Below are 27,785 nucleotides of genomic sequence, written 5' to 3'. Positions count from 1 at the left end.
TTTCATTGACATGTGGCAAAGTTTGTATTGTATTTTGACTAAAAATTTGACACTAATTAACTCTGACTGTGACAATTAGGGTGACCTTTATTACCTGAGTTCCCAGTCAGTGCAGCTACTTTAAAAATAGTACTATGATGGATAATTTCTTCAAAACACTAAATCATCTTACAGTGGTTCTCAGGTCAAGATACTGACAAATTTTTTAACATTAATTGTTACCAGATATGTACGAATTTACTTTGTTTTCCTACATATCAATGGTCAGTCAGCATGTCAATTTGGTATTCCAGCTCTTGTCACACTATAATAAGGTCCTAATAACAAATTCCTACACCATTTATCTAAGACGTTGCAAAGATGAAGTCAGTTTTCTGTCTTTGTGCCAAATACATTTTCCCATTTTTCCTCATTTTTGGCTTTCTGGATGTAGTGATTGCTGCAAATCATGACAATGAAACAGACAGACTATCACTGCTTGCATTCAAAGAGACCATAACACATGATCCCTTTGAAGTCTTGAGATCATGGAATGAAACCGTTCCCTTCTGTAAGTGGCAAGGTGTGATCTGCAGCAGCAGTGGATACGTTACATCTTTAAAGCTGCAGCATAAAAAACTTAAGGGTCCAATATCACCCCATATAGGAAATTTGAGTTTTCTGAATGAGTTGCTTCTCGACAACAATAGCTTTACTGGTGGAATACCTCCAGAGCTAAGCCGTTTACAAAATTTGAAAATGTTATGGCTTAGGAACAATTCACTAGATGGTGAAATCCCTTCAAATCTATCAGCTTGCTCCAACCTTGTCGAGATTCGTCTTTCTTGGAACAACCTCATAGGGAGGATTCCTGCTGAATTTGGCTATTTCTCAAAACTCCAACTCATACAAGCTCCAAGAAACAGTCTGACAGGCAGCATTCCGCGTTCTTTTGGGAACTTATCATCTCTGCTGTTTCTTGGTTTTTCGTCTAACTATCTCAGTGGACACTTACCCAATGAGATAGGAAACCTGATGAAGCTAGAATATATTGGCTTCAATGATAACAGCTTGTCTGGTGAGTTTCCTACTGAAATTTTTAACCTCTCTTCCTTGACTACTATATTTGTCTCACTGAACAAATTCAAAGGGACTCTTCCACCATACTTGGGAACCACTCTTCCTAATTTGTACTACATAGCAATATCTGAAAATTCTTTTTCAGGACCACTCCCTATTTCATTATCAAATTCGTCGAAACTTGAGTATCTTTTCCTTGATACCAACAGCCTTATAGGTCAAGTTCCTACTTTGGAGAAATTGTATAAGCTTAGTCATTTTAGCATCTCCAGCAACCTCCTGGGAAGCGGAGGATATGATGACCTAAGCTTCATCTCGTCCTTAACAAATGCCACTAATCTTGAAGAATTAGGTTTGGATGATAATAACTTTGCAGGGGTGATTCCTGAACCAATGAAAAATCTCTCAACTAAGCTCACAGGATTTCTTTTGAGCAACAATCATCTATCTGGACCTATTCCCAGCTGGTTGGAAAGATTTACCAATTTGACAACTATTAGAATGTCAAATAACCAATTCATTGGTACCATTCCATCTGATATTGGGAGATTTCAAAAGCTGCAAGTTTTGGATTTATCACATAACAGATTCAGGGGGACTATCCCATCAGCCCTTGGAAATCTAAGTCTGTTAACCAAGCTTGACCTTAATCACAATAAACTATATGGTGGTATCCCTATTAGTTTGGGTCAGTGCCAAAATTTGCAGGCATTAAATCTCTCTGAAAATAACCTCAATAGCTCGATACCTCAGGAAATTTTTGGCCTTTCTTCCTTGACATTGTATTTAGACTTGTCTCATAATCAATTTATTGGTTCTCTTCCTGTGGCCATTGGAAATCTTAAGAATCTTGGTGTATTGACTCTTAAGGGAAACAGGTTGTCTGGTGAAATTCCTGGCACCCTTGGCAGTTGTGTTAGATTGGAAGAACTTTCGCTGGAAGGTAACTACTTCAGGGGAAGTATCCCCTCATTGAGTTCTTTGCGAGGTCTTCGGATATTAGATCTCTCAAACAACAATCTATCGGGTCAAGTTCCACAATATTTGGGTGATTTTGACTTGCAGCTTTTGAATCTTTCTTTTAACAGCTTTGAAGGTTCATTGCCAACAGAAGGTATATTTAAAAATGCAAGTGCAATTTCCGTGCTTGGAAATTCGAAGCTATGTGGGGGTGCACCACAACTGCAGCTTCCTAAATGTATCCAAAAAGAGTCAAATAAGAGTTTCCCAACATCCACCTTTAAGTTATCCATCTCAATAGTTTGTGGAGTTCTTGGGTTGGCCTTGCTCTTTTGTTTCATAATATTTTACAGTTGCAAAAGAAAGAAGACGCGTTTGGCAAGCTCTACGAACCACTCCCTCGTACAAGTGTCTTACAGAAGCCTGTACCAGGCTACAGATGGATTCTGTTCAGCAAATTTCTTAGGTAAAGGTGGCTTTGCATCTGTATATAAAGGAGTCATGGAAAACAATGGAGCGACATTCGCAGTAAAGGTCTTTAACCTTTTACAACGAGGAGCTTCCAGGAGCTTCTTGTTAGAGTGTGAAGTCTTGAAGAATTTCAGACATCGGAATCTGGTTAAAGTACTAACCGCATGTTCAGGATTTGATGATGAGGGAAACGACTTCAAAGCTCTGGTTTATGAATACATGGAGAATGGTAGTTTGGATGACTGGTTGCACCCATGCCCAAATGAAGACATGTCTTATGGGGAAACCAAGAAATTATCCTTTCTCCAAAGGATGAACATAGCTATTGATGTTTCTTGTGCATTGGAGTATCTTCACAACCAGTCCCATGAATCAGTAGTGCATTGTGACCTCAAACCAAGCAATGTCCTTCTTGATGATGAATTGGTTGGCCATGTTAGTGACTTTGGGTTAGCAAAATTCCTTCCTACAGCAGATACTGACGAATTCTCCCGTGCACAGACAAGCTCTTCTACTCTAAGAGGCTCGATCGGTTATACTGCTCCTGGTAATACTTATCTTATTATGCAAATTGAGTCATGTCATATGATCATAATAGAGTCTTTTAGTCTAGGAAGAACCTTTCTTTTCTTTTCTTGGTTGTTGTGTGACTTCATGTTGGCAATTTATGTGAACATGCAGAGTATGGGATTGGCAGTAAAGTGTCTTCCTCTGGTGATATCTTTAGCTTTGGCATACTTCTTCTGGAAATGTTCACAGGAAAGCGGCCTACTGATGACATGTTTACAGATGATCTTGACCTTCATAATTTCGTTTTAGCTGCATTTCCAAATAGATTGCTAGAGATATTGGATCCAGTACTTCTAGAAAGCAACGAAATGAAGCGTGACAAAATTGAGGAGTGTGTGAATTCAGTGCTTGGAGTAGGGCTTACTTGCTCTGCAGAATTGGCAAGAGACAGGATGAACATTGCCGATGTTGTTGCTGAACTGCTGTCTATAAGAAATGGTATTTCTGGAACATCTTGGACAAGACCACTAGACAGAAACAGGTGATTTCATTTCCAGTTTTGTCGAATGAAGAATATTAATGTACCTATGTTAGCACTTCCTGAACAAATGTGGTTTGGCTATTGGAAAACCATGTGATATGAGAATATTTTGCTTGTCCGATTCTTAAGCTATTTAAAGGCCACGCTTGAATAGCCTATGTTCATTACTTCTACGCCCCCTCTTAGGGGTATCCCATATAATTATACTAGACAGTCAAATGGAGGTATTGTGTAGCTATAAATTGTTCTCCATTATAGTCTTTCCCAATTCTTGATTCATTCTAGCATAACATTTGAATTTTCAGTCAGTACGAACATGATCTATCCCTTTTCTAAAGTAACATTAGTGCTTTAAATTTCACTATGCACTTACATTAAACGGAAAAAGGTTCAAAATGCCCCTAAACTATTGGAAAAGGTTTAAAAATACCCTTCATCCACCTATTGGGCTAGAAATACCCCTCTATCCACCTTTTTAGTTCACTTATGCCCTTTGACCGTTAGGTCAATGCTTAGTTAAAAATAATTACTTAAAAAAAATATTTTGCAAAATATTTTTATTTTTTTAAACTAATGCACCAGTAGACTAATTTAGTAAAGTCTTCTTCTTCTTTTTTTTTTTCAGTTTTTACAAAAAAATTAAAGAATTTTTTTTTGTAAAATCTGGAAAAAAAAAACTTGTAAAAACTGGAAAAAAAATTATTTTTAACAAAAATATTTTTGTTTCTTAAAAACTGAAAAAAAATATTTTCAACAAAATATTTTTTTTCCAGTTTTTTCAGTTTTTTTTTTAAAATTTCAGTTTTTAAAAAACAAAAATATTTTGTTAAAAAACGAAAATATTTTTTTGCAGTTTTCACAATTTCTTTTTCAGTTTTTACAAAAAAAAATTTCCAGTTTTTACAAAAATAAATGCTTTAAAGAAACTGAAAAAAATATTTTTCAAAAACGAAAATATTTTGTTGAAAATATTTTTTTCACTTTCTGAAAAACGAAAATATTTTATAAAAAACAATTTATTTTCTGTTTTTACAACTTTTTTTCAGTTTTTACAACAAAAAAAATGCTTTAAAAAAACTGAAAAAAATGAAAAAAATATATTTTTTGTAAAAACTGAAAAAGAAAAAAGACTTTACTAGATTAGTGGACTACTGGTGCATTAGTTTAAAAAAACGAAAATATTTTGCAAAATATTTTTTTTAAGTAATTATTTTTAATTCAGCATTGACCTAACGGTCAAAGGGCGTAAGTGAATCAAAAAGGTGGATGGAAGGGTATTTTTAGCCCAATAGGTGGATGAAGGGTATTTTTAAACCTTTTCCAATAGTTTAGGAGTATTCTGAACCTTTTTCCGTACATTAAATGATGCAAAGTATGACCAAATTACACGTCTCTGCTATTCTAAGACCTTCTTTAAGACATTTAGTTGTATTCTCTTATCTTAAAACATTTCATTGTTTCTCTTATCGGCAAAAGTAATTCTTCTTTAAAACATTTCATTGTTTCTCTTATCGGCAAAAGTAATTCTTCTTTAAAACATTTGTATTCTCTTATCGGCAAAAGTAATTCTTCGGTGTTATATAATAGTTCTCTTATTGGCAAAAGTAATTCTTCAATGTTATAATAGTCTAATTGGAATCCAAGTAAAGCTCTGTAAGATCAGAAATGAAGGAGAAACATAGAAGATTCTAGAAAGAGCTCTCAAGGTCTGGATGAGAGAAAAATAAGAATATATCCATTCATTCTTCTAAGGCGAGTATTTACAAACTATATATACGACTGTCTTTAATATACGTCTAACCTACCTACCAAATCTTTGTCTAATTAACTGATCTAATAATTGCTTACGAATTGAGCAAAAATGGTTGTAGAATTGCAAAACTGCTCCCAGTAAGAGAATTGCCGCTTCTGCGGACTCGCAGATGCGAGAATAAGGGCGCATGTGCGAATAAGGAGAAAGTACACTGGAATCGCACCTGCACCAACTAACTTTCTCATGTGGCAGTCACGTGCACCCTTTTTTCTCAATACTTCCCCTCAACAGGGGCGTACGCATGAATTTTTGTAAGTGGTGTCGAAATTTATAGAAGAACGAGAATAATAACTTTAATCATTATATTTTTAGACAAGACATAGTTTTAGTCTATTGGTTTTGTTGAGTCTGAAGTAGAAATGGTCGTGACTTCAATTCTACTTCATCACAATTTTTAATCACAGAGGCTCTCTTAAATATTTGCAAAAAAAAATGTGCTAGTTGAGGTTTGAACCTTTGACCTCTTGAAGCAAAAATCATGCACAAAACCAATGAACCAAGAGACAATTTATGTCAAGTGGTGTCATTCTTTCCCTACTTATCCTTTTCCTCATAGTATTAATACATATACTGAGTACAAAATTTTGGCGAAGCGGTGTCGCGTGATACCCCTCGATAAGCGTGCATCTGTCCCTGCCCCTTAAGCTAGGTGGTGCAAACAAGTTAAGCACTCCTAGCTTGCTCATCAAATACTCATGTTGTGTCTTCCCTAAAGCATTAGTGAACAAATCTGCTTCTTGGTCTTTTGACATAACATATCTTGTCCTAACAATCCCCTATTGAATTCTTTCCTTGATGAAATGTAAATTTATCTTTATATGCTCTGTCCGCTCGTGAAATATGGGGTTTGCCGCGATTTAAATTGCTACTTTGCTATCACAGTTCAACTCAATTGGTAATTGAACATCTGCACCCAACTCCTTGTATAATCTTGTCAGCCATAGAATTAGTGAAACTCCTGCTGCCATGCTTCTATACTCAGCTTCAGCCGATCACCTAGTTACTGTACATTATTTTTTTGATTTCCACGACACCAAAGAATCCCCCAGCTTCATCATATATCCCGTCACAGATCTCCTAGAGACTGGACATGATGCCTAGTCTGCATCACAGAAGGCAGTGAATTTTGTTGACTGTCTTGAGCTCATTAACACCCCTAAACTTGGTGCATTCTTGACCTACTTTACAACTCTAATTGCTACCTCTATATGTGATTGGACTATGCACGAATTGGCTCAGGACATGTACTGCATAAAATATATCTGGCCTTGTCATTGTAAGATACAACAACTTTCCCACCAATCTCTGGTATGGTCCTGCATCTTCCAGCTTCTCATCCCCTTTACAATCTGTATGCTCATCAAATTCCACATATGTAAACCTCTGATTGCACTCCACTGGTGTGCTAACTGGTTTTGACCCTGCTAATCCCAGTTCATTAATCAACTCTAATACAAATTTTCTCTGATTCATCAATATTTCTTGCTTGGACTTTGCTATTTCAATTCGAAGAAAGAACTCAAATTCACCTAAGTCCTTAATCTTGAAGCTACGTTGTAGTATGGTCTTTGCCACTAATATTAGATTCTGATCATTCCCAGTTATGATAAGGTCATCTACGTATACCAAGATAATCACCACCCTTGTGTCTGCTTTCTTTGTGAACAGGGAATAGTCAAAATGACTTTGCACAAAGACTGAGTTGATAAGTGCTTCAGTAAGTTTTAAATTCCATTGTCTTGTCGCTTGCTTTAGACCATACAGGGATTTATGCAGCCTGTATACTTGCTTCTCTCCCTGGCTGGAAATCCCTGAGATAAGGACATATAAACTTCCTCCGTTAGGTCCCCTTGGAGGAATACATTATAAATGTCCATTTGATGCAAGGCCCAATTATGTGCAAGCTAAGGCCAGGACTACTCTCACTGTCACCATTTTAACCACGGGCGAGAATATTTCCTGGTAGTCTACTCTTTCTCGTTGGCTGTACCCATTGGAAACCAACCTTGCTTTATACTGCTCCACCTCGTCATCGGCTTTATACTTTACCTTGAACACCCATTTACATCCAATTAGTAGTTTGCCATCTGGGAAGTCTACCAAGGACCAAGTCTTATTTCCTCTAAGAGCTGTGAGTTCTTGTTCCATTACTGCAACCCATTTGGGATCTGTTGCTGCCTCCTCATAACTCTGAGGCTCCTTGATATTAGTGATTTTGGTTAAGAAACTCTGATACTTGGGTGAAACGCCATCATGGCACGAATATGCTTGTATTGGATACTCACAAGCAACTTTAGTATGGAGCTTTGTTGAAGATCTATCACAAATATAATCCTATATTCTGGCAGGTTCCTTTCCTGTTCTTGTTGATTTCCTCAATGGCTCAATAGGCCTATGCATTGTGATCTCAGAATTCGGCTCTACTATTGTTTCATGCAGGACTCCCCTATGATGGGATAAAGTAGGGTAGAGACAGATTCTCGGCCAGAGATTGTACAGTAAATCCCTTCCTTCGGTCTGCTTAGTACATGGTTCTATCATTTACCTTGCATGTATATATTCCTTTAAGCTTATATCTTATACCATTGCAATCAACCCGGTGAAAGAGGTGCCTTTGCAGCTGGTGACCTCCCTATCAACTGGCAACTCTGCTCCTGGTTTATCAATAACAGTGTCATAGTTGGACAACACTCCATTAGGAAAGACTTGCAGCTTTCCTTTTGTTAACAATTGGAAAAGAAATATATGTTCCATGAATTTGACATCCCAACTAAAAAGAAGGTGTTAGTTAGCATATTGTACCCTTTTTGAGTTGTTGAATAGCCCATCGAAACAACCCCAGTTGATGTAGCTGCAAACTTGTCACTTCGTGTCACATTTGTTGCAAAGCACAAGCAACCAATTATCCTCAGATGTTGCAAGGATGGTGCTTTACCATACAGGATCTCAAAAGAAGATTTTCCAGACAGTACTGATAAGGGAAGTCTATTAATTACATACACTGTCGCTTGAGCACATTCACCCCAAAATTTAAGAGGTAAATGTCCCTATAGTAGAATTTCTCTTCCTACCTCCAATATGTGTCGAAGCTTCCTTTCAACGACTCCATTTTGTTGTGGAGTATGTACACAAGAACTCCGATGAATCATCCCATAAGATTAGAAAAGAGCTTTACATTCGGAGTTGAAAAAATCGATGTCATTATCACTTCTCAAAATCTTCACTGTTACACCAAATTGATTTTTTATTGATACCAAAAATTTTCTCGGACATACAATGACATCACTTTTCAGTCTGAACAAGTAAATCCACACCATCCAACTACAATGATCAACTATGGTAAGGGAAAATCTATAACCATCATTAGTTGAAACTCTATAGGGACCCACACATCTACATGAATCAATTGAAAATGTTTACTAGATTTATTTGTCCTTTTTGGGAAAGGGAAATCTTCCCTGTCTAGCCAGTGAACAGATTTTGTATTCCTTTATTCTACAATTATTTGTCTTGAACTTCATATTTGGAATCAGCTTCAATATTTTGTCAGGAGCATGGCTAGGTCTTTCATGCCAAACCTTCAAATCTTCTTCTTTCAAAGTTTCTCTAGATAAGTGTATAGCTGCAACTTTTGCCTCGACTTTCTGCTTCTGCAAGTTATATAATTCATCATATTCCTTACCAATCCCCTTTACCTTACCAGCGTGAAGGTCCTGCATTACCCAAAAGGCTGGATAAAAGGTTATAAAGCACTTCAGATCTCTTGTAAACTCGGAGACAAATAACAGATTATACTTAAATCCCGGTATATACAAAACATTCTTAATTGTGTCATTCTCACCAATTTTACACTCTCATGTGCAAGCAATATCTAGTGTTTTACCATCAGGAAGATACACCTTTGCTGTATTTTTGTACACTGTGACGACCCGACCCGTCGTCTCATGTGTTACTGCTCCGTTTTCCCCGTTTATTGCTTCTTCACGTTTCGTTATCGGTATGTGGTGTGTGAGAGTTGATTTGGATTGGTTTTGATAAGAAATGAGACACTTAGTCTCTTTAACGAAGGCTTAAGTTGGAAAGTCAACCGGACGTGACTTATGAGTTAGAAGGTACGGATGTGATTTCCGGTGATTCGGTTAGCTTCGGGGGATGATTTGTGACCTAGGAGCGTGGTCGGAATTGATTTTGGAGGTCCGGTGTAGAATTAGGCTTGAATTGGCGAAGTTAGTATTTTGGCGAACTCCGATTGATAGGTGAGATTTTGATCCGAGGGTCGGAATGGAATTCCGAGAGTTGTTGTAGCTTTTTAGGTGATTTTGGATATGTGTGTAAAATTTTAGGTCATTCGGACATCGTTTGGTCGGGTTTTTGATCGAAAGTGCATTTCGGAAGTTTTTGAAGAACTTAGGCTTGAATTCGATGAGATTTGATGGTTTTAGCGTTGTTTGATATGTTTTGATGATTGGAACAAGTTTGAGTGATGTTATGGGATAAGTTGGTGCTTTTGGTTGAGGTCCGGGGGGCCTCGGGGTGATTTCGGGTGGTCAATCGGACCATTTCTGGTCTTATAGTATTGCAGGTTTTCAGTTGTGTTGTTGCAGAAGTGTTGTTCATCGCGTTCGCGTGGGGTGTGTCGCGAACGCGTAGAGTAAATTTGAGAGGCCTGGAAAATGGCCTTTGTGTTCGCAGCCTTAGGAGCGCGTTCGCGATGAGGAGTTGTGCAGACCATCGCGTTCGCGAGGGCTGCTTCGCGTTCGCGTAGAAGGGGCCTGGGGCCCTGCCTGGTTTGTGCATCGCGTTCGTGGTTGGTCGAACGCGTTCGCGTAAGAGGGTGAGCTGGAGCATCGCGTTCGCGGACCTGGAGTCGCGTCCGCGTAGAGGTAATTTGTGGTCAACGGAATTTGTTCATTGCGAACGCGGGGGTGTTGACCGCGTTCGCGTAAGGTAAAACCTGGGCGTCCAGAGGGCTTTTTATATTATTTCATCCGCGACCCCATTCATTATTTCCTCCATTGTTGACCACCTTAAGAGCTTTTTGGTAGAAATTGAAGAGGATTTTGACGGGAATTGATTGGAGGTAAGTCTCGTGACCTAGAAACGTCATTTTATTGAAGAATCAACCTTTAATTCATGGAAATTGGAGTGAAAATTGGAAGAGCTAGCGCTTGAGTTTTTATATTTTCAAATTGGGATTTGGTAGGTCATTTGAGCTCGGATTTGGGAGTTCTTGGTATGTACGGACTCGTGGCGAGACGAGGAACCCGGTAATGTAAGTTTCGTAATTTTTCGAGAAGCGGGCCCGGGGCTCGGGTTTTGCTAGTTTCGAGATTCTTGCTAATTTTCGATTGTTTTCGATTGGGTATTGTTCCCTTAGCATATTGTGACGTATTCGCTCTGATTTTGGTTAGATTCGACGCGCGTGGAGGCCGATTTAAGGGGCAAAGGCGTCGCGAGCTAGGGATTTCGCCGGTTCGAGGTGAGGAATACTTGTAAATGATATCCTGAGGGTTTGAAACCCCGGATTTGCACATCATAGTGCTGTATTGTGGTGACTTGCACGCCAGGTATGAGCGTGGGGTAGAGCACCATTGGGGATTGTGACTTGGTCTGTCCCGGTTGTTGATTTTACTGCGTAATTGACTGAAACCTACTTGATGCTATCGTGATTTGGGTTGATTGCCATGTTTTGGGCTTCGTGCCGATTATTTGAATCCTTTAGGGATTATTATCACTGTTTTCATGACACTTAGCATATTAAATGATTTCAGTCCTGAGTTAAACCCTGTTTTGAAATGTGCAGTGATATTGCTAAAGTTTAAAGACTTAAATTGCATTTTTCTGATGTTTTGAGTTAAAAGCTATTACTTGACATTGCCCGAGTGGCTCATTTGCATGTTCTGGACTGAGGATGGATCGGCCTGCACGCCGCAGCGATGCTATGATGATATTGCGCTTGGGCTGTAGGAGCCCCTCCGGAGTCTGAACCCCCACAGTGAGTGCGGGTACCCAAATGGATCGGGCTGCACGTCGCAGCGGTCATGTGCATTGCATTGCATTCATGCATCGGTTCCTGTTTGTACTACGTGTCATGACATTCAACACTCTCATTTCATTGGCATTCATGCTACTTCTTGCACTGTTTACCAGACGCACTGGTGTTAATTGTTAGTGGAGTGCTGTGCCCGAGGGGCTGACTTATGTGTGGACTTGCATTATCTGAATACGCATTCATTTGCTTGACTGTTGTAAAAGGATATTTTCAAAAGAGGTTTTTAAATTGAGCCAGATATTTTCTAAAGGATTCTTCACGGTCTTACTGTTTTCTAAAAAGGGTTGTACTGTCCTATATAGCATGATGGAGTGCTCTTACGTGATTTCTTGCCTCTCAGTTATTATTTACTCTTATTACCACTGAGTTGGAAGTACTCACTTTACTCCCTGCACCTCGCGTGCAGTTGCAAGTATCGTTCACCCGGTAGCGGGTTATTAGCGGATTGAAGGTATTGTTATTGTAGCTGAGCAAGGTGACCGCCAGCGTTCGCGGCACCGGATGTTGTTTTTTGTTTTTTCCAGAAATTCATTTTTGTATAATATTGGCCCTGTAGTTAAATCGGGTTCCTTTAGATGCTCGTGACTTGTGACACCCCGTCGGGTAGTAATTAACAGTTTCTAATGCCATTAAGTTGTATCTTCTATTCATTTATGTTTAATAATTGTTAGTGAAAGGATTTGGGTTAGTTGGCTGGCCTTGTCTTCACGAGAGGCGCCATCACGACCGGATATGGGAATTGGGTCGTGACATACACTTAGTTTCCTCCTTCTCTAGCAATTCTTTATTATGAACTATTTGGATAGTTGCCCCGGAGTCAACTATACATTTTCTATTTTCTACACTATCACTTATGGCAAAAGTTCTAATTGTACCTGCAAAGTCTTTCATTTGATTACCCTGATTATCCTTGTTAATGAATTTCAAGATCTGAGCATATTGTTCCTGAGTAAGCATGATTCCTCCACCTTGCACTGTGTTGCCCATAGGTTTGTTCATCATCTGCTGCCCTTCCTGTACTATTGCATTAGTCATAGGTCTATTGATCATTTGTTGCCCTTCCTGTGCTACTGCATTAGCCGCATATCGTTGATGAAATCCAGTTGTCCTACTTTTTGTCTTGAAATCCGTAGGGTATTCATGTAACTTGTAACAAGTCTCCCTTATGTGACCTTTGTAATTACAAAAATCACAGTATTGATTATATCTCATCGGTTTGTAGGTACCTCCTGGATTAACACCTCCTTTATTAGTGAACAATGCAGTTCATTCAGCTATCTTTACTGTATGAGTGAATTTCCCCAAGGACCTATGACTTTCTTCTGAAATGATCGTTGAGTAAGCCTTATTTACAGTAGGGACATGATTCATCATCAAAATTTGACTCCTAGCCTGAGTATATGACTCATTAAGTGCCATTAGAAATTGTAACAATCGTTGATACTCAAAATGTTCAACATAGCTTTTGGATTCTGGACAATCACAACCCGGACAAGTCGTTAAGCCATCAAATTCCTCCCAGAGATCTGCCATTTTTGAAAAATAATTTGAGACAGAGGAGGTTCCCTGAGATAAAGTGAAAATTTCTTTATGCAAGTAGAAGATGCTAGATCCATCCACTTTTTCGTATCTATCTTTGTGATCGGTCCATATTTATGAAAACTCGACTTGTACACAATTCCACTAAGCAATCCTGGGCTAACAACATTCATAATCTACAAATACTATCGCATTATATTTCTCCCACAATTCATGTAAAGAGCGATCAAATTTGTCCTTAGTACATCTTTCATCCACGAAACCTAGCTTGCTTTTACCAATTAGTTCAATTTTATGGATCCACTCCACAATGCATAATTTTCAGATCCAGTTAGCTGAATAGAAATCAAGGGGCTACCTGGAGTGTCGCGTCGCTGTAGATATAATGGGTGATGGTGATATACGGTCGTTCCTGCAATAGACATTCCCGTACTGGTTCCAGCACAAATTTGCTCTTCAATCGTTATGAACGACAAATTCAATTAAAGCAAATCGCTAATGTTCGCAAGCAATAAACCCTAGTTTGTAAAAATTGAATAACAATCATATAACGAGCTTTGATTTAGATCATGTGCGCTGATACCATAATGAGAATCCAAGTAAAGTTCTGTAAGATTAGAAATGGAGGAGAAAAAGAGAAGATTCTAGAAAGAGCTCTCAAGGTCTGGATGAGAGAAAAACGAGAATATCTCCATTCATTCTCCTAAGTCTAGTAGTTACAATCTATATATAAAACTGTCCTAATCTACCTACCTAATCTTTGTCTAATTAAATGATCTGATAATTACTTACAACCAACTAACTTTCTCATGTGATAGTCTCGTGCACCCTTTCTCCTCAATATAGTCACACCAACTTATGATCTTTCTTTTCTCCTCCGACCACCATAAAAACAAAAATTCTGTTAAAGAAAAGAGCTAAAAAATTGCAAGGATGAAAAAGAAAAGAATAGTCTATAATGATAAGTGCAAGAGCATAGGAAGAGAATTGGGGGGGGGGGGGGGGCTACAGGTTGCAAGAAAATTCGTTAAAATAGCTAAAGTGGGCAAAACTAGGCAATAAGAAAAGAAATTAGCCTAAAAAGAGCCATATTGACACCCAAATGGTCATGTGGTGCGAATTTCTCTTATTTTTAAATGCATGTCCTGGGAGTAAGAATAATAAAATCTACACCTTGTGGCAGAAATAAGTAGTACAAAATTTGGCCTCATGTCTTATTTATTTTCTGGTTCATAATGTCTAGCAAAATTTTTACATTTTATGGCAATCGTTTTCTAGCACAGAGTTTCCTCCCCAAAACCTTTTTTATCCCCACCCGATTGCTTTTTCTTTCATCTTACATAGACAAGTCCTTAAAGTTGTCGCTTTTTTTATTTAAATGCTTTAAGTAAAACTATTATCTATTGAACACTTATAATACTGTTGAAATGTGCCTTTGAAATACGAAGAACTCAGTCCCAAGAACATATAAGCATGTGGAGCTTAAAAGCTGCTTATGCGGCAATGTGAAAATGAAAAAAAAAAGGCTGAATACATATACCCCTTAAACTTGACAACATTTTCCATTTAGACAGTTAATCTATGGGCATGACCTATTGAGCACCTGATCTTTAGTAGAAGTGTATCTATTGAGCACACTATGCTGACATGGCACAAGATGTGATTCTGACCTTCTTTTAGCGAGTGAAAGCCTTATTTTTTGCTGAAAGGGGCGACCTTCTCTGTAATCTTAACATTCTTCTCACCCCTATTCCATATTTTCTTCTTCGACTTCTACTCCAGGAATTCCACAATGAGTGAACGACTTTATTTGTCTCCATCTTTTGTGTTTTAATTCTTTTCAATATCACAGACACACTCAATTGCTCAAAGACTATCTTCTAATTGCTCCTCCTTCATTTTTCCAACAACAAAGTGGAAGCATTACTGTAGGGATTACAACTACGGAAATCGATAACAAAACCGTGATGAATCGAGAAGAAGAGTATTAGCAGCAGCTTCTAACATTAGATTGTAACAATAATATGATATTACTAAAGACTTACCATAGACCTAGCCGATTAAAGAACACACAACATCCTTAAATAACAATAATAGGGTAATAATTTAAGGGGAAAAAAGATATGGCTTGAGACAAGAACAATATATACAACGTGACTACGTGTAGTTGGAAAAGAACCCAAGTGGATTAAGTAATCTGGAATGACTCAAACTATGAAGACTCATGAGCAAAGAAAAATGGGACAATTATTAGTATTCTGTATTCTAAAACATATTCAAAATAAGTAGCAATGAAAAAATCAGAAATGTAGAATAACAGAAATTAATTCGAGCCTGCTGAATTCACAATGTTTCCTTTAGAAGCTTAATCCCCTCCTAGAACCCGAGGTTTAGGATTATTTTCTCCAAGGATAGAACGGATAACCTCACTGGTGTAGCGGCACTTCAAACCCCAGTGACCAGCGAACTCAAAGAACAGTAGCAAATCACACTTACTGCTTTCTTTCTGTTTTCAAATGCTCTTCTTGCCGCTTATCTGGTCTCAACCTCTTCCGGTCTTAAGTGTTAAAAAACAATGCAGAAGGAAGAAGGAGAAATCAGAAGTTTTATGAAGAAAATCTGAGGGAATAGTCTGCTATTTATAGCCAACATGTTGAGTTTAAACGAAGAGGTGCAACTCTTCAGAATGTCTGTTATGACTGTTCACATAAAAACAACCATTACGTAATTGGATATTTATGCAAAATAAAATAGGAAATCAAAACACGGAGAACAATTAATTTATCATTACAAAAATGGCTAATTTGGATTAAAATAATATTACGCTAATCTTAATATTAACAAATAAATTTGGTCCAAAAAATTAATCAATCAATTAGATCATTTGACGAAATCCAAATTCGAATCCCAATCCGAAGCCGAAGCCGAAGTCGAGCTGAGCGAGTGAGCGATGATGACATCGTGAGGCTTGCCTTTTTCTTAACTCTTTAAGAGCTAGAAGAAGAGCAATGGTATATATACCCATCAAAGCTCTTTTCCTCCTCCAATATGGGACAACGTCCCTTTGTCAAGGAGGGAAAATAAAAATTTTGTTTTTCCCTCCATTTCTCATTCACCCCCTTTTAAGCTAAACCAAGCTTAAAAACCCAACAATCTCCCACATGAATGGAAAATGGCTATATCATGGAAATATGCTTGAAAACTGTGTGATTCGCAAGCAAGGATTAATCGCATCTGGATAAGTAGGTTTTTCTTTGAACTTTCCGAAGTGAACTTATGTCAGATATACTCGGTCAATCGGTAGATTTGATATCTTTGAACCATCAAACTTTGGTGTATACCTAGACAACCATAAGTCACACGATCAAACCTTAACCGTCTTTGGTTCTCATTATTGTGTTCGTTTCAGCCATGAACACCGCCTGATTTCATAAGTACGTAGAGAACTGGCCTTACAAATTTTCCTTGAAGCGGTTAACACTTCACACTTACTTAGGTGATTCCTAAACGTATCATCCCGTGGATACACTATCTGATATATCCCGTATCAAATTTAGAAACCATTAAAAAGCCTTAATGCTTTATCCTTGGTACTGAACATTGTCTCATCACGAGAATGGACCAAAAAATTTTAGTTGACAATGTTGAACCGTCATTAATAACTTTGTTTAATCTCCATGAACCTAGATCTTGGGATCTCCAGTCTTCTAGGTAGAGTTACTGCCATAATGACTTGTTCTCGGCCGTAGTCCCATTCCCCTCGATGATTTCTCAACTACCTCTCTAGTTAGGCCTTTCGTAAGTGGATCGACACATTATTGCTTGACTTTACATAGTCAATCGTGATAATTCCTCTGGAGAGTAATTGCCTAACGATTTTATGTCTTCATCATATATGACGAGATTTACCGCTATACATAATGCTCCCAGCCTTTTCAATTGCCGCTTGACTATCGCAATGTATACATATTGGGGCCAATGGTTTGGGCCGAAATGGAATATCTTCTAAGAAATTTCGGAGCCATTCAACTTCTTCACTGTCTTTATCTATGGCTGTAAACTCAACCTCCATTGTAGAGCAGGCAATACATGTTTGTTTGGATGACTTCCAAGATATTGCTCCTCCACCAATAGTGAATACATATCCACTTGTGGATTTAGAATCAGTTGAACCGGTGATCCAATTTGCATCACAGTACCTCTCAATCACTGCAGGATAATTACTGTAGTGCAAAGCAAAGTCTTGGGTATGTTTTAAATATCACAAAACTCGTTTCATTGGTATCCAATGAGATTGACCTGTATTACTCGCATATCGACTCAATTTACTTGCGCACGCTATATCTGGTCGAGTACAATTCATGATATACGTTAAGCATCCCAACACATGAGCATAATCCAATTATGATATGCTTTGGCCTTTGTTCTTTGCAAGTGCAAGATTCACGTCAATTGGAGTGTTTGCAACTTTAAAATCTAAGTGCTTGAATTTTTCAAGTACTGTAATGTAATGAGATTGCAACAATGTCAGATCTTGAGGAGTCTTATGGATCTTAATACCCAGAATTAAATTAGTAACTCCTAAGTCTTTCATATCAAACTTTCTGGTTAGCATACACTTAGTCGCATTTAAGTTGGCAATGTCATTACTCATTATCACCATATCATCCACATATAAGCAAACTATGACTATGTGATTTGGAACATTTTTAATGTACATACATTTATCACATTCATTTATCTTGAAACCATTTGACAACATTATTTTGTCAAATTTTGCATGCCATTATTTGGGTGCTTGTTTTACTCCAGAGGGACTTAACAAGTCTACATACCTTCTTTTCTTTACCTGGAACCACAAACCCTTCAGGTTGTTCCATGTAGATTTCTTCCTCCAAATCTACATTTAAGAAGGCCTTCTTAACGTCCATTTGATGAATTTCAAGACCATATACAGCAACTAATGCTACCAACGTTCGTATGGACGTAATTTTTGTAATTGGAGAGTATGTATCAAAATAATCAAGACCTTCTCGTTGTCTATACCCTTTGACAATAAGTCTTGCCTTATATTTATCAATAGTTCCATCATCTTTCATTTTCCTCTTAAAATCCATTTGGAACCCAACGGTTTATTTCCATAAGGAAGATTAACTAATTCCATGTATGGTTGTTCAATATGGATTCTATTTCACTATTGACTGCCTCTTTCCAAAATAATGATTCCGAAGAAGACATAGCTTCTTTAAATGTTTGAGGCTCATTTTTGAATAAGAAAATCACAAAATCTGGTCCAAATGAAGTAGACGTTCTTTGACGTTTACTACGTCTTGGATCCTCCTGATTAGACGTACTTTCTTTTGTTTCTTCTCGAGGTCGTTTAGATCCTTCACCAATCGACTCACATTCCTTTTTATACGAATATATATTTTCGAAGAATTCACTATTATCTGATTCTATAACCGTATTATTATGAATGTCGGGATTTTCTGATTTATAAATCAGAAATCGATATACTTTACTATTGGTCGCATATCCTATGAAAACACAATCAATGGTTTTTGGTCCTATCTTTACCCTTTGGGGTTTAGGAACTTGCACTGTTGCCAAGCACCCCACACTTTAAAATAGTTCAAGTTAGCTTCCTTTCTTTCCATTTTTCATATGGAATGGATTGCGTTTTGCTATGGGGTACTCTATTTAGTATCCGACTAGCCGTAAGAATGGCTTCCTCCCACAAGTTCTGTGGCAACCCAGAACTTATCAACAGAGCGTTCATCATCTCCTTTAATGAACGATTCTTTCTTTCAGAAATCTCATTGGATTGGGGAGTGTAAGGGGCTATTATTTGATGGATAATTTCATATTCTAAACATATTTCTTCAAAAGGAGATTCGTATTCACCACCCCTATCACTTCTTATCATTTTGATTTTCTTGTTAAGTTGCGTTTCAACTTCATTTTTGTATTGCTTGAATGCATCTATTGCTTCATCTTTATTAAATAAGTAAACATAGCAATATCGAGTATTGTCATCAATAAAAGTTATGAAATACTTCTTTCCACCGCGAGATGGTATTGACTTCATATTGCAAATATCTGTGTGAATTAAGTCTAGAGGATTTGAATTCCTTTCTATCGACTTATAAGAATGTTTAACATACTTAGATTCCACACATATTTGACATTTCGATTTGTCACATTCAAATTTAGGCAATACTTCCAAATTGATCATTTTTGCAAGGTTTTATAATCGACATTTCCCAAACGTAAATGACATAAATTATTTGACTCAAGTAAACAAGAAGAAACTGAAATTTTATTATTGTCAACAACCATTACATTCAGCTTGAAAAGGCCCTCAGTATGGTAACCTTTTCCTAAGTACATCCCGTTCTTACTTATTACAATTTTGTCTGAAACTAAAACACACTTAAACCCATTCTTGACAAGAAGTGAAATAGAAACTAAGTTCTTTCTTATTTCAGGAACATGACAAACGTTGTTCAGGGTCACCACCTTGCTAGAGGTCACCTTCATAAATATCTTTCCATAACCTTCAATGGTCTTGTCGGATCCAACGGGTAAATATGAAGCAAATGCTTCTCTAATAGCACAAACATGGCGGGTGGCTCCAGAATCAATCCACCACTCTTTAGGATTTCCCACTAAGTTTCATCCAGACAACATAGCACACAAGTCATCAATATAATCATTTGTTCAACCATATTTGCTTGACCCTTTTTCTTCTCTTTCTTCAGAGCACCACATTCTGCAGCTTTGTGTCCAAGCTTTTCGTAGTTGTGGTAGTTTCCCTTGAATTTCTTCTTGCTGGAATAGTTTTTTGGTCCAGAAGACTTCTTCCTCTTTTTCGGATAAGTTGGAGCATTCTTAACAATATTTGCTCCCATAATTGTTGAGTTCCCACGTGTCTTCTTTTCTGCAGCTTTATTGTCATCTTCGATCCTTAATCGACGATGAGATCTTCGATTTTCATCTCCTCGCGCTTGTGTATCAAGTAGTTTTTAAAGTCCCCCCATAAAGGAGGCAACTTCTCAATCATTGCTGCAACTTGAAATGCCTCATTAATGACCAAACCTTCAATGAAAAATTCGTAATTAGTAATAAAATTAATACTTTCAACAAAAGCATTAATTCGGATTATACCTTCAGCAATGAGATCATGAATGATAACTTGAAGCTCTTGAACTTGGGTAATGACATGCTTGTTGTCTACCATCTTATAGTCCAAAAACTTGGCTGCAACAAACTTCTTCAAACCGGCATCCTCAGTTTTATACTTCTTTTCCAATGCCTCCCATAGCTCTTTCAAAGTTTCCACATTACAATAGACGTTGTAAAGATAATCTTTCAGTCTGCTAAGAATGTAATTCTTGCATAAGAAATCCGAGTGCTTCCATGCCTCAGTCACTACAAAACGTTCATTCTCAGGAGTTGATTCTGGAAGAACTAGAATGTCCTCTTTGATGAACTTCTGTAGACTCAAAGTAGTCAAATAGAAGAACATCTTTTGTTGCCACCATTTGAAGTAAATCCCGAAAAATTTTCCGGGCTTTTCCCGGAGTCGGTGGTGGCACAGAACGACTGGAAGAAGCAACATTGCTCGTAGAGCCAACCATAGGGGTTCCTTTTTCTGTCATTTCTGTTAGTCACAAAACAGAAACAAAATTAATAAACGGTGAAGTATTTAAAATCTTCAAACCGAATAACAGAACCAGATTAAATACACGTGGAAGATTTTATTTCTTCAAACTGAATACAAAAGGAGTAGAAAATCTGAAGATTTTAGTCTCCAAACTGAGAGTAGAAATCACTAGGATTTAGTCTCCCACAAACAGAATATAAGATGAATACTGAAAAATAATTTAAGTTCCTTAAGCTTGTTAGTATTTTGTATTCAAAAATATATTCAAAACTAGTAGCAATGAAAAAATCAGAAATGTAGACGAACACAAATTAATCCGAGCCCACTTAATTCATAATGTTTCCTTAAGGAACTTAATCCCTTCCTAGTACCCGAGGTTTAGGATTATTTTCTCCCAGGATAGAATAGATAACCTCACTGGTGTAGCGATACCTCAAGCCCCAGTGACCAACGAACTCAAAGAACAATAGCAAATCACATTTAATGCTTTCTTTCTGTTAAAAAAAATCCAGAAGGAAGAAGGTTAAATCAGAATTTTCGTAAGAAAAATCTGACGGAATGGTCTACTATTTATAGCCAACATGTTGAGTTTAAACAAAGAGATGCAACTCTTCGGAATGTCTGTTATGTCTGTTAATTTACCGTTACAAAAGTGGCTAATTTAGATTAAAATAATATTACGTTAATCTTAATATTAATCCAAATATTACCAAATCCGAAGCCGAAGCCGAGTCGAGCGACGACGACGACGACGACTCGAGGCTTGCCTTCTTCTTAACTTTTTAAAAGCTAGAAGAAGAGCAATTGTATATATACCCATTAAAATTCTTTTCTTCCTCCAATATAGGACAATGTCCCTTTGTCAAGGAGGGAAAATTAAAATTTCATTTTTTCCTCCATTTCCCATTCACCCTCTTTTAAGCTAAACCAAGCTTGAAAATCCAACAACAACACGTGATGCTAAACCATTTTCAAATTTCCTGTTTGGATTCTACATCCATGTAATAATAGTAGAAAGTTATAGCCAAAGTTTATGAGCTTGGATTTGTTATCCTTGGGAAGTCTGCAGTGAGAAAATCGAGTTGCGGAGGAAGGCAGCGACAGTGGCGATAGGCACAACGAATAGGTGGGGATAACGGGTGTTGGAGGAGGCGGGGAGGGGTGGGGTCAGGGTGGTTGTGGATAAAAATAAATGCCAAAATATTTTATTTCCCATGTGTCCTTGTTTTAGTGGACAAATTGCTCAGTCAGCGCGTTTGGACTTCACGCATTTTATTTTTTCCGCATACTATCATTATGTGTCTAATAAACACACTTTCGACGAAGATCAAGGGTCTAATAGGTCATGCCCTTAGTTTAACTGTCTAAATGAGAAATATTATCAAGTTTAAGGGGCTGTGTATGTATTTAGCCAAAAAAAAGTTATACCAGGAAAACAAAAGAAAAAAAGGAAAGAAAAGCACCTCGACTTTTTAGCACCAGTCTACAAAGTGCCCTCCTCCCCCACCCCCACCTTTGCTTTTAAGTGGCATTAGCCCATCAAATATCAGGTCTTAAACGCTACAACTTTAAGGGCATGTCTATATATTTGGCCTTTATCAAATCATATTTAGGCCATTTTCTCACTCCCTATTCTCTTTTGTTCCATTTCAATTCCTTCCTTTGATCTCCTTTCATCTCATCCACTGTTGGCCCCCTAACCATCCTCTTCCATCACACCTTCTCCTCCCTCTTTTCCTCATGCCACAACACCGTGAGTACTAGCCCTTTTGGTTATTACTTTCACCATTTTCAAATATTACCCGACCTTCAATTCAAAAGTTATTCCCAACTTTTCTCCTATCTTCCGCATCCACTTTTCCTTCTCCACCACCGAAGCTGGTGGGTAGCATCATTTTCCATAGAGAACTCAGATAGAGATTTTTTTTTCTTTTTTCTTCAACTAGCTATTTAAAACAGTTTTAAGCGCCACATTATGGAATGAATTTTTTGGGCTAGGCGGTTGTAATTATTCTTCTTGTTTCATCGGCTAGCTACTGTAAACTATTTTAGGCTACAGTTTAGGAATGATGTTTTAGGATGCGAAGGCTGTAAATTGGGTGTCACGACCCAGAATTCCAACCGTCGGGACCGTGATGGCGCCAAACATTTCACTTGCTAGGCAAGCCAACGTTAGAGATCATTAAACCAATTCTTAAACCTTTCAGTGATTAACAACAATTAAACCATAACAAGTTGAAAAGAGTGTGGAAATCCATAACAATCTTAATATATAAAGCTACCCAAAATCTAGAGTCACAATCCACGAACTTCTAAGATTTAACTACAAGTAAATGTCTGAAGGAAATACATCTGTTATCGATACAAAAGAAACAGTAAAGAGAATATATGGAAGGGGACGCCAGGGCCTGCGGACGCCAAGAAGTCTACCTTGGGTCTCCGATCAGATGAAGCCAGCAGCTAAACTCAGGATCAGCTCGGACCGGTACCGAAATCCGCACAAAAAGTGCAGAGTGCAGTATCAGTACAACCGACTCTATGTACTGGTAAGTGTCGAGTCTAACCTCGGCGAAGTAGTGACGAGGCTAATACAAGACACCCACAAAACAAACTTGTGCAGAATAACAATATATATACCAGTAACAGTAATAAAAGAAACAAGACAGGTAATATTGGGAAGGGAACATGCTGAGGGGATCACAAGATAAAGGATAAAAGTAGAATTAAGAGATCAACTGATATAATTAGAACAGATAAGGAAAAGTAACCACAGCAAGAGAAAGTACACGACATCACCCTTCGTGCTTTTACTCTCAACCTCACCATCTGAATAAAAAGAAAACGACACGGCATCACCCTTCGTGCATTAACACTCACAAAGTCATGGCACGGAATCACCCTTCGTGCATTAACACTCACAATATGGCACGGCATCGCCCTTCGTGCATTAACACTCACAAGTCATGGCACGGCATCACCCTTCGTGCATTAACACTCTCCCTCACCAAAACAAGGAACAATAACAACAAGGAGATAGAAATTTCAAGAACAAGTCTTACTTCAACAATTGGTTCCGCAATACCAACCTCAACTTTGAATCAATACTCAATCAATACCAAAAATCCGTCAAAATATAATAAGAACGATCAACATAACGATAAACTAGTCTAAGCATGGGTAATTTGATCACGGAGAGCTAATGTTTCATGAATAAGACTCACTTGCATGCTATGACTCGGCAACAACGCATAGGTACTCGTCACCTCACCTATACGTTGTACTCAACATTCAAACACGAAGAAAATAGGAAAATAAGACCTAATCCCTCAAGCCAAGGTTAACCAAGACACTTACCTCGCTCCAACGGCCAAACTCAAAGCTCAACCACGGCTTTTCCTCTCAAACAAGCCTCCGAACCAGTAGAATCTAGCATATTACCAACCAAACGATTCAAATTAAGACTTAGGAGCTACTAACGATTGCAAAGATTTCAATTTAGGCCATTATTGAAAAAGTAAACAAAAGTCAACACCCAGGCTTGCTTGGTCCAAACCCAAAATTCGGACAAAAACACGATTACCCATTAACCCCCGAGCCTGGATATATAATTGGTTTTGGAATCTGACCTCAATTTGAGGTTTAAATCCCCAATTTATCAAATCCCTAGTTTCTACCCAAAAATCCCCAATTCCACCATGAAAACCTTAGATTTTAAGTTGAAATCTTGTAAAATGAAGTGAAAGATTGAAGGAAACTAGTTGAGAATCACTTGCCAATGTTTTGGAGAAGAAATGGTCTTTGGAAAATCACAAAGAGGGTTTTGAAAGTTTTGAAAAATGAGCAAAAAACCCGTCTAAGTCAAGTTTTACCAGCTGCAGATGTCGCAAAGGCAACCTGGGCTTCGCAAATGCGAAGGTAAGGTCGCAAATGCGAACTTGAATCTCCGCAAATGCGACTCAGTGATCGCATTTGCGATCATTGGCCTTCCCAGACTCCCTTCGCAAATGCGAAGGAAAATTCGCAAATGCGAAAATTGTTGGCCCAGCTTCTCTTCGCATTTTTAATGAGAAACTCACAAATGCGAACCCCTCAGAGGTCGCGTATGCGATTTCTGATCTCACAAATGCGAGATCAGAGGCCTGCAATAAGATCAGATACACCAGCAATATTCTAAGTATAATTTCACTCCGTAGCCTATCTGAAACTCACCCGAGCCCTCGGAGCTCTAAACCAAAGGTGCACACAAGTCTAAAACCAACATACAAACTTGCTCGCGCGATAAAATCACCAAAATAACACCTAAAACTACGAATTTAGCACCAAATCAAATGAAATTTTCTAGAAAACTTTGAAACTTATAATTTCTCAACCGGACGTGCGAATCATGTCAAACCAACTCCGTTTCTCACCAAATTTCCCAGACAAGTCATAAATATGGTATTGGACTTATAACGGGTTCCGGAACCAAAATACGGACCCGATATCCAAAAAGTAAAACCTTGGTCAAACACTTCCATTTCATTAAGCCTCTAATTTTTTTCAAATTTTGACAAAGTCCGATATCTCGGGCTAGGGACTTCCGATTCTGATTCCGGGCATATGCCCAAGTCCCAAATCACGATACGGACCCACCGGGACCGTCAAATCATGAATCCGGGTCCATTTACCAAAAACATTGACCAAAGTCAACTAGATGAAGTTTTTAGGCAAAAGCTCTTATTTTTATCAACTTTTAACATAAAAGCTTTCTAGAAACACGCCCGAACTGCGCACGCAAATCGAGGAGGGTAAAAATGAGATTTTTAAGGCTTAAAGTACAGAATTGAGTTCTAAAACATAAGATGACCTTTCGGGGTCATCACATTCTCCACCTCTATAACAACCATTCGTCCTCGAACGAACATAGAAAACTACCTGAGCTGGTGACAAGGTGGGGATATCTACTCCGCATGTCCGACTCGGACTCTCAAGTAGCTGCCTGACGGGCTGACCCCTTCACCGCACTCGAACGGAGGGATAACTCTTCGATCTCAACTGACAAACCTGCCGAGCTAGAATAGCCACCGGCTCCTCCTCATAGGTCAAATCCTTGTCCAACTGAACAATGCTGAAATCAAACACGTGGTATGGATAGCCGTGATACTTCCGAAGCATGGACACATGGAACACTGGATGGACCGCTAATAAACCTGGTGCCAACACAAGTCTGTAAGCCACCTCTCCTACGCTCAAGAATCTCAAATGGTCCGATGTATCTAGAGCTCAACTTGCCCTTCTTTCCAAACCTCATTACCCCTTCATGGGTGACACACAGAGCAACACTCTCTCCCCGACCATGAATGCAACATCACGGACCTTACGGTCGGCATAACTCTTCTGCTTGGATTGAGTTGTGCGAACTCTATCCTGAATGATCTTAACCTTATCCAATGCATCCTGTACCAAATCTGTACCCAATAACCAAGCATCCCCCGGCTCAAACCATCCAACTGGCGATCGACACCGTCTACCATATAATGCCTCATAGGGAGCCATCTGGATGCTCGACTGATAATTGCTATTGTAGGCAAACTCCGCTAGTGGCAAGAACTGATCCCACGAACCTCCGAAGTCAATAACACAAGCGCGAAGCATATCCTCCAGTATCTAAATAGTGCGCTTGGATTGTCCGTCCGTCTGAGGATGAGATGTTGTGCTTAGCTCAACTCACGTGCCCAACTCATGCTGTACTGCCCTCCAAAAATGCGAGGTGAATTGTGTACCTCGATCAGAAATGATAGACACGGGCATACCGTGAAGACGAACGATCTCGCAGATATAAATCTCTGCCAACCGCTCTGAAGAATAGGTCACTGCCACCGAGATGAAATGCGCTAATTTGGTTAGTTTATCCACAATGTCCCAAACTGCATCGAACTTCCTCTGAGTCCGCGGGAGTCCAACAACGAAATCCATAGTGATACGCTCCCATTTCCACTCAAGAATCTCTATCTTCTGAAGCAAACCACCAGGTCTTTGATGCTCGTACTTTACTTGCTGAGAATTTAGGCACCGAGCTACATATGCCACTATATCCTTCTTCATTCTTCTCCACCAATAATGCTGTCGCAAGTCCTGATACATCTTGGCGGTGCCCGGATGAATAGAATATCGGGAACTGTGGGCTTCCTCTAGAATCAACTCACAAAGTCCATCCACATTAGGCACACAAACACGACCATGCATCCTCAAAACTCCATCATCTCCAATCGTAACCTGCTTGGCATCACCGTGCCGCACTGTGTCCCTGAGGATGAGTAAATGAGGGTCATCATACTGCCGCTCCCTGATGCGCTCAAACAATCAAGATCGAGCGATCGTACAAGCTAAAACACGATTGGGCTCAGAAACATCCAACCTCACGAACTGATTGGCCAAGGCCTAGACATCTAATGTAAGCGGTCTCTCACCGACTGGAATGTACGCAAAGCTGCCCATACTCACTGACTTTCTATTCAAAGCATCGGTCACCACGTTGGCCTTCCCGGGATGATATAAGATGGTGATATCATAGTCTTTCAATAGCTCTAACCACCTCCTCTGCCTCAAATTGAGCTCCCTTTGCTTGAACAAATATTGCAAACTCCGATGATCCGTGAATACCTCACACGACATGCCACAAAGCTAGTGCCTCCAAATCTTCAGTGCATGAACAATGGCTGCTAACTCTAAGTCATGAACATGATAATTCTTCTCGTGAACCTTCAGCTGCCGTGAAGCATATGCAATTACCTTGCCACCCTGCATCAATACCGCACCTAGACCAATACGAGATGCATCACAATATATTGTGTAAGGCCTTGAACCTGTAGACAACACCAACACCGGCGCCGTAGTCAAAGCAGTCTTGAGCTTCTGAAAGCTCGCCTCACACTCGTCTGACCATCTGAACGGGGCACCCTTCTGGGTCAACCTGGTCAGCGGGGCTGCTATAGATGAAAACCCCTCCACAAACCGACGGTAATAACCCGCCAATCCCAAGAAACTCCAGATCTCTATAGCTGAAGTGGGTCTAGGCCAATTCTTGACTGCCTCAATCTTCTTAGGATCCACTTGAATACCCTCTGCCGATACAACGTGACCCAAGAAAGCAACTAAGCTCAACGAAAACTCGCATTTTGAAAACTTAGCATAT

At 38.8% G+C, this 27,785-nt stretch overlaps 1 protein-coding gene across 1 annotated transcript; it reads left to right on the top strand.

Annotated features, from left to right (window-relative positions):
* The first annotated feature begins 238 nt into the window (after nt 1–238).
* LOC109211174 (probable LRR receptor-like serine/threonine-protein kinase At3g47570) lies at nt 239–3,664 on the top strand. The gene is made up of 2 exons (XM_019374678.1): nt 239–3,037; nt 3,172–3,664. Exons 1-2 carry the CDS (start codon nt 361–363, stop codon nt 3,543–3,545), a joined length of 3,051 nt encoding a protein of 1,016 aa, XP_019230223.1. The 5' UTR covers nt 239–360; the 3' UTR covers nt 3,546–3,664.
* Nucleotides 3,665–27,785: the final 24,121 nt, after the last annotated feature.

Source organism: Nicotiana attenuata, unplaced genomic scaffold (assembly GCF_001879085.1).
Source record: "Nicotiana attenuata strain UT unplaced genomic scaffold, NIATTr2, whole genome shotgun sequence".
NCBI lineage: Eukaryota > Viridiplantae > Streptophyta > Magnoliopsida > Solanales > Solanaceae > Nicotiana > Nicotiana attenuata.
Note: the sequence above shows the minus strand (reverse complement) of the source record. Positions and strands in the feature narration are given on the sequence as shown.

Bases quoted from the DNA above. Each gene is read 5' to 3' on its own strand.
- LOC109211174 (XM_019374678.1), top strand. From the start codon at position 361: ATGAAGTCAGTTTTCTGTCTTTGTGCCAAATACATTTTCCCATTTTTC. The intron at 3,038-3,171 runs GTAATACTTATC...GTGAACATGCAG, and splicing joins GATCGGTTATACTGCTCCTG to AGTATGGGATTGGCAGTAAA.